Genomic DNA, 8101 nt, shown 5'->3' on the forward strand with positions numbered 1-8101 from the left:
GATATGCAGGATATCTTCACTGCCCCCCTGCCACACACACACAAAGCACAGCTTCAAAGAATGTTTTTCAAATCTATATTTTTTTCATACTCATCCCCAAAATATTTCATGGATCATCTACAGATTGAATATGTATTCCATTTTGCACAGAGATCCCAACGTCCCAAAAATAGATCTACACTACCGTGTATATGTAATAAATGCATAAATATTGAACAGCTGCATGATGTTTTGATACAGTAGGATGGACATAGTAATTGAGCTGGCAAAAAAAAAAAAATCTCATGCTTTAAAAGGCAGTGCGGAATTACGCAAGGGTCTATATTCGTACCATTATAGTAGTAATATAAAAATATTAAAAACTTGCAGAAAAAAAAAAACAATCGGTCATGAAATGTCTCCATAAAGTGGATTTATCTGAGGTAAAAGTGTTTATGCCTTGTTTAATTACTCAACTGGTGGAAGTGATTGTACTTAGCTGTAACTGACTCAGAGGTCTCATTGTTCAGCAGAATGGCATCGAAATGTACGATTGTCACCATCACCTTGCGAACTTCCACATTTGACTCGTAAACGAGTCTGTTAGCCTCAGCCCGAAACATCGAACAAGGTGTTGTGATCTCATAGCATTTTGCAGCGCGAGGTTGGCTGCTGGCGTGGCAGGTAATGCAGCAGTTGTTGTTCTTCATCCCCTTGCCTCATCTTGGCCAGTTTCATCTGCAAGATCTGGATCTCCAGCTTGAGTTTCTCACGCTCCAATTGCAGGTTTCCTCGTTGCAACTCCAGCAGTTCACTGTCCAAATTCACTGGACCTGCTGAGGTAGAGTTTATTAAATTGAGGGGTCGTGGAGTTCCACAAGGGTCTATACACAAACCATTATCTTTGTCACTCCAACACAGTCTAATAACATTCATTCATTCATTCATCTTCTGTACCGCTTGATCCTCACTAGTGTCGCGGGGGGTGCTGGAGCCCATCCCAGCCGTCTCCGGGCAGTAGGCGGGGGACACCCTGAATCGGTTGCCAGCCAATCGCAGGGCACACATAGACGAACAACCATTCGCACTCACACTCACACCTAGGGACAATTTAGCGTGTTCAATCAGCCTGCCATGCATATTTTTGGAATGTGGGAGGAAACCGGAGCACCCGGAGAAAACCCACGCAGGCCCGGGGAGAACATGCAAACTCCACACAGGGAGGCCGGAGCTGGAATCGAACCCGGCACCTCTGCACTGTGAAGCCGACGTGCTAACCACTGGACTACCGGGCCGCCCAATCTAATAACAGTTCTTGAAAATTCCGAGCATCTCTAACACCTCGGATGATGCACATTTCAACAGGAGAACATGCCAACTCCACGCAGGAAAGCGTTAGCTGATATAAAAAAAACCCTGAACCTTAAAACAGTCAGGCAACCACCTAACAACTTGCTCACTGTGCTGATGTTCACGTGTTATGACAAAAAAAAAGACAGCACTTGCCTTCATTTTCTTGTCGTGGCGTGGTAAGAGACCTCAGCTCAACTTCCACTGGATAATGGTCGCTCACCTGAAGCGCCTGCAAAACAAACACAAGTTGTTTGCGTCGATTTTGGCCGTCTGACATCTCAATCTCAGTTGTGATGGGAAAACACACCGAGAGTTTTGAATACATTTGTTAGAGAGAAAGGGGAGGAATCATTGCAAAGGAAATCTTGGGTGACGAGCTAAATGCTGCTTCATCACGCACCTGCTCATTGGTGAGGCCGAATACTTTCTGGAAGTTGAAGGGTTTGGCGGAATTTGGCACCACGGCGTGGAGCATGTCATCTCCGTAGACCACGATCCTGGAACGGGCCAGTCCGTTGAAAAAGGTTTTTAGCTGCTACCGTTTGTTAGCAGTTGTCTACTTTGATCCTTCCAGAGTTGCGTTACTCGAGTCACCATGACTGGAATTTGAGAAAGGCTCGAGTCATCAGTTTTAGGACTGCTTGGCATAAGTCATGAAAGACTTAGCTTGACTCGGTTGTGGTCCGAGTGACCTGAAGGTTCACGTTTGAGACTTGCGCGTAGGAGTTTCTGACGTTCAACCTCGACATCCCACCTGTCATATGTATTGGTGTTTCCCATGCTGGCCGTGGTGTCGACGTCATCTCCAATCAGCCAGTGAAAGTTTTTATCGCTGCGGATGCGGATGCGCTGCATCTCGCGCTGGGAGACGTACGCGCCGTCAGCGTTGAAGTCGCCCAAGATCATCACGTTCTATTGTGGGGGGGGATGTAGTTAGGAGGAAATGTTGACAACTGCTGGGGGGTCATCAATCTAGCGTACATGCTTCAAATTAAATAAGAAAGGGACAAAAATATCGACAAGCCGGACATTGATGTACCCTTGGAAATGCCTTTGTGACTTTTCAGGCGTAGCTTCTTGACACTTTTTTGTGGGTCTACTCATGATCGGCATGCCAATTAAAAATTACTTTGTTCAGTGAAAATGGCTTTAAGGACATTAGACACTTTGGAAAGACACTCGAAAGGGCCGCAATGATTCTCGAGCCCAAACGGACGACTTCCTGTGTCTTTTCGAGCATGGCTTCTTGAGATTTTTTTTGTTTTTTTTTTATGGAGGGTTTATTCAAGACAGATATGCTTAGACGCGTCGACCAAATTTGCACGCTACTCAGTCCAACCGGCTTCACGAGCTGAATTCGCAAACACCGAAACGATCCTCACATCAGTTTGCCACTTCATCTTGACATGCTCAAAGACGTCAAAGAGCTCGTCCAGCTCCGTCTCCGAGTCCTCCGGTTTGGTGTGGACGGGGATCATCACCAAGTCCTTCAACACTGCCACGAAAACACACGTGAACACTAGACGCGCACGCGTCGTGCGAAGCCGACTTCCCGCACCTGTTTGGTGACATCGGAATCTCAGGATGTAAGGGTCCCTGGCGAAGACGTCGCCGCTATCCGTCACCTGGTCGTCAAATTGATACGAGCCCACCAGGTCCACCAAGTCGTCCCTTACGCGTGCCAGAAAAGAAATTTGTCATCGAGTCCATTGTGTCTTTCAGATGACGTCGTCGCCGTCACCTGTAGAGGAACATAAACTGCTCCTTGTAGTGGGATCGTCCCAGCCGAGTGCTGATCTTCAGAGTGTAGTGATGAGGCACGTTGGACCTACATGCACGTGCGCACACATTTATATTTATTTGGATGCATTTATTTTGGTCCTTTGTTCAATTAGGACAGTGGACGTACGTGTTGAGCGCATCCAGGAGGGTTTGGACCGACGTGCCGCTGATGTCCACCACCTCCAGGATCACGATGATGTCATAGCGACGGATAATCTTGGGGTTAATTGATAAAAGATATCGTCGTCAAATAAAATGTTGGATTTTATTGTAAATTTCAGTGACAAATGTACAAATGCCCCACAGATATTTTGTTTAATTTTCAAATATTTTCTTTAAAAAAAATACAACAATGTAATGTAATGGAATAATCTGCTGTTTTTTTCAGCTTAAAAATAATGTGAATTGTTAGTTATTTTTATTCATCAAATAATTAAGTGAATATTTTCACATTTTAATTCAATAAAAATGTGATTTTATTGAATTATTATTTAGATTTTCTTTAGAATATTTAGATTTAGTTTTATTTCAAATACAGAGGTATTTTTTTGCTTTATATTCTTAAAAACATTTTTTTTCAAATCTTTTCAGGAATTATTTAATTTAGAACTTAACTTTGCGTCATTGCTTTTGTTCAAATAATCAGATGTCGTTTTTAAAAATATAATTTGATCGAAAAATCCAATATTTATTTTTCAAATAACCAACGGTCCTTTTATATTCTTCTGTACCGCTTATCCTTACTTTAGATGTTTAAAAAATAAATGTGTGTTACCTGCACCAGGATCTGTAGGACCTCCGGGTCGGACACTTTGCTTCGTCCAAACTTCTGGATGTTGAAAGACGCTATTTTCATGGTGGCTGCTGCTTAAAAAACAGCCGAAGAGCCGAAGAAGGAGATGGACCTGTCTGAACACGCAAGAGGCATGTCACACACCACCGTATTTACAGAAAACTTTACATCCAACTATGCAATGCTGCGGCTGAAAGCTGACAACACTTTGGAAAGGAAATCCAGCGGTCTTTTGTTACACCACCTCGCGCGCGTGTGTGTGTGCACGTGTGTGTGTCCTTTATGGAGTCCCATTTTCAAGTGCAGCTGCGCTTTTTATGATCTGTGGAGCAGACCCGAGTCAATGGAAGGGCTTTCATGCAACCCAGATGTGAAGCAGCTGTTAGAGAGCAGGAACATCCATCGAGGGTTTCACAATTCGACAGCGGCGATTCTTAACATTTTACACCGATGGGGAAAATTCTTCAATCTCCCAAGTTTCAACAGTGTGACTGACATGAACTTTTAGTCATACCGTAAGCGCCAAGTGTTCATCAAAAGTGAGACAGATGTTTTATCTCTATAAAGTACATTTGTTATTAGTTTGAAGCCATTGTAACATTCTCCCCAATCGGAACATCAACAATGGGTTTAAATGTACGCAAAAAAATAAAAAATAAAAAATCTGAGAGCGGGAGCAGATTGGAACAGGGGTGAAAATCCACTTCGGCGTCACCCTCTAATGTACAGCTAGCAAAGGAAATAAGAATTTCCTTCCCCAAGATGAGAGCATCCATCGGGTAAAATGAAGGCACGGGTGTGTGTTGAACAAACATCCCAAACTTGTCCAACAACTTTGAAACAAACGCGCTGCTGCAGCTGTTGACATATATCCTTCATTCGCGTAAAGTGTCTCGTGTTGAAAGGGGAAGTCGGCGACGACATTTTCTTCTCAAGAACGTGTGCAATGCGCCATTCTGACACAGCGTCCAAGACCAATCAAAGATCAGCTTCGAAACAAACAGGCCAGCCGTGATTGGTCGTTACCTGAGCCCGAAGAAACAATGACGTCATTTTCAGTCCACAGCAAAATGGCCGCCCCCTCAGATGGACAAAAACGGTTGAAATTTGCTGCCTAATATGAATCAGGATGCCGCGTTCATATTCGTGAAGGCACAACCTTATTGAGAAGAACACTTTGGGGTTGACTTCCCCTTTAAGAGGTTGTCTAAGCTTTTGTTTGGGTCCAAAGCACGCTAAAAACAGCGCCGGAGGGAAGGAGCGCACACTTCAAATCCACACGCCGACGCTCGTGATGGCATCGAGTCAAAAATGTTTCGCATTTGTTGATTGATGGCAATTGGCGGTTCCCATCCCATTACCAGAAGCTCATTCCTTTTGTTGGAAAACCGAACCCATTTTCTCCAACGTATATCAGCTCTTTTCTTAATTGTATTTTTTTCTCAATACTCTGACTTTACCACTTTAAGAATATTATTTGGTCATTAGACGAATTTCCAAATTACGGGTAATTTAACGCTGTCGGAGGCCTTTCAACGTCACCTTGTCATTATTGTGATGTTAAATGTGATGAAAAGAGCTGCGGCTGTTGTGAAAGTGTTATCGACGAAAATATGGATTGTAATGCCGAGGTTGTCCAAAAGGGAAGGAAGATAGGGTTTAAAAAAAAAAAGGAAAATAGGCAACATTGTTAACACCTGACTTGTATCCGTAATCATGAAGTTCCACATTCTTAGAATACAACAGAACTACTCCAAATCAAAACCTCAGCAACAATCGATTCAATTGCTGGGTGGTCACTCCTTTTTGCCTTGAAAAGTCGGCTCATTTGCAGATTGTCGAGAATAAAGACTGAATATTAATTTTATTTTTAAAAAGGTGTAAGAAAGATAGCAGTAGATTTGAGAATATTTAAGGAAAAAAAACGATTAGGTTTATTTTTCAGAGGAAAAAAAGTTGTGTTTTTCGTAATAGCTTTTTTTTTTGTAAAATCTATTTTAAGGATAAATTACAATTTTCTCAGACAAAACCACAATCTGAACAAAACATGCAATTCAGTGTGTTTTACTGTACACCCACGCATACAAATCTGCCCAGACAAGTTCTGCGTTTTTTATCTCAACGGTTTTAATCAACGGTACAGTTCAGGACCACTTACCCCGCCACCCCCCTCCTCTCCAAAACAAAATCCTTCACAACAAATGCAGAAACGAAACCAAGACATTTTTTTTAATTTACGGAATGGGAGATTGTTGTCACATGTATGACATAAGCCTTTACTTGCCAAAAAGTCTTCAATTAGATTGACCGTCAAAAAGTCACCTGTTCCTGATTGTCCATGTCAAACATTTGAAAGCCTCTAATAAGCTGCAATATGAAGAACATCAAAGTTGTCTCCTGTAAGGCACGGCCTCTACTTGCCAGAAATCGTTCTACTATTTAACTGACCTTAAGGCATCACCTGTTGCTTATTAATCACCACAACCCTTTCGAACTGTTGCAGGTGAATGATACAGCAGATTGTTGTCATGTATAGGACACAGCTTTTTTTTTTCCACCGAAGTTACATGGAGCTTATTTTCATTACGCATTTGTTGCCTCTACATCAATGTTTCCTCAACCTTTATTGAACTAAGTCACATATTTCACATTAAAAAAAAAAGATCTTACGGTGCAACCACCTAGCAAAGCGATTTCCAAAAACGTGGACGCAAAAGTTAATTTTGTACCTTCTGCCATCTGGTGGAAGAACATTTAATCAATATATATATATAGATGGAATGAAGAAAAACATTTTTGGGGGGGGGGGCGGGGGGATAAACTATTTTTTCATCCGAATAAGTGATTTGATCAAATTTTGGCACGCTTGATGTTCTCTCGCAGCGCGCTAATGTTCCACGGCACACTGGTTGAGTAACACAGGAGATTGTTGGTGCATTTAGGTCACAGCTGGCCAGAATTAAATTTTCAATTAGGATGACAAGTGACAATCAAGTGTCACGTGTGGACTACCGTCTACAAATTACATTTAAAAACACGGTAGACTGCTGTCACATGTAGGATATGCCACTGATTTCCAGAACATTTTTCCAGTTAACCCTAAAAAGTCACCTGTTGCTAACTGTCCAGTCATTCGAAGCTTCTACAAAGATAAAAATGCGATACGGGAGATTTCTGTCACAAGTAAGACTCAGCCAGACCAGAACTCACAAAGCTTTGTCTTTGAAACAACAGTGGTGTTCTTTTTCCTGACTCGGAGCATCGATGAAATATTTGAAGCCTATCAGATGTTGGTGAGCATGTACGAACAGGAAGTAGTTGCTCACCTACAGGAAGTGGAGAAAAAGTAGTGGAAGAGGATGAGCGTCCACTTGACGATCTGCGCGCCGCCACCTTCGCCTGGGAGTCAGTGAGGAGACGCTTCAACAAGATCACCGGTGCCAAGCGACACACACTTGACAAAGGGTCATTGGTCGGAAGTAGACCAGTGGGTGGAACTACGTAGTTGAGAGAATGCGCGCGCGCGCGCGTGTGTGTGTGGGTGGGTGGGGGGGGGGGGGCGGGGGTGACAGACAAGTTGCATGTGACAACAGTGCCACGCCCACAGGAAGTGGTAGACAAAAACCCGCCAAGATGTTTTGTCTGTGTCTCATTGCGCACACACGCGCGTACACGTAAAGACATTTTTTCTCCAGTAAATGTCAACTTTAAACCATGAAGTATTACCTGAAAAAAAAAATCTGAGATAAATAGTCACATTTTCGGAGATAAATTATGAGTTTGTTGGATTATATATTTTTTTTGTGGTATTGTACGCTTTCAATTGTAAAATAAAATAATAATTTGCCTTTTCCTTTTTTGTTTGGCTGTAGTTTTGAAACTATTGTGAAAACATTTTTGTGAGGTTACTTCCTTCCTTCCTTAAAAAATTAACCATTGAAGTGGGTAAAATGCAAAGATTTATCGGTAAGGGAAAATGCATACAAATTAAGGGGGCAATTTTTTTTCATGGCAATCTTAAAAAAAACTTGTTGCAAAAAATACATTAGCCTTGCCTCGTCATTCAACTCCCAATTACGACCCCCCAAAATTATACATACACTATGTGTGTGTGTGTGTATATATATGAGAGAGATTAAAAATAAAGGATTTTGGCTAAAACGTAATGTAAAAAAATAAAAACACCACCACTCA

General features: G+C 42.2%; 1 protein-coding gene across 3 annotated transcripts; it reads right to left on the reverse strand.

Annotated features, from left to right (window-relative positions):
* Window positions 1-61: 61 nt before the first annotated feature.
* dnase1l4.1 (deoxyribonuclease 1 like 4, tandem duplicate 1) lies at window positions 62-7391 on the reverse strand. 3 transcript variants are annotated; one of them, XM_052076435.1, is made up of 9 exons: window positions 3890-3978; window positions 3242-3330; window positions 3074-3160; window positions 2891-3003; window positions 2715-2827; window positions 2087-2244; window positions 1733-1829; window positions 1486-1561; window positions 62-815 (listed from the first exon to the last, which is right to left on the reverse strand). In XM_052076435.1, the coding sequence occupies exons 1-9, from the start codon at window positions 3968-3970 to the stop codon at window positions 622-624; spliced, it is 1008 nt and encodes a 335-aa protein (XP_051932395.1). In that variant the 5' UTR covers window positions 3971-3978; the 3' UTR covers window positions 62-621. The 3 variants fall into 3 exon arrangements, with proteins under 3 accessions (XP_051932395.1, XP_051932394.1, XP_051932393.1); XM_052076434.1 differs by lacking the exon at window positions 62-815 and adding an exon at window positions 7238-7391 and having other exon boundaries at window positions 1058-1561; window positions 3890-3981; XM_052076433.1 differs by lacking the exon at window positions 62-815 and adding an exon at window positions 7234-7391 and having other exon boundaries at window positions 1059-1561; window positions 3890-4023.
* Between the last annotated feature and the right edge of the window lie 710 nt (window positions 7392-8101).

This window comes from Hippocampus zosterae, chromosome 9 (assembly GCF_025434085.1).
Source record: "Hippocampus zosterae strain Florida chromosome 9, ASM2543408v3, whole genome shotgun sequence".
Taxonomy (NCBI): domain Eukaryota; kingdom Metazoa; phylum Chordata; class Actinopteri; order Syngnathiformes; family Syngnathidae; genus Hippocampus; species Hippocampus zosterae.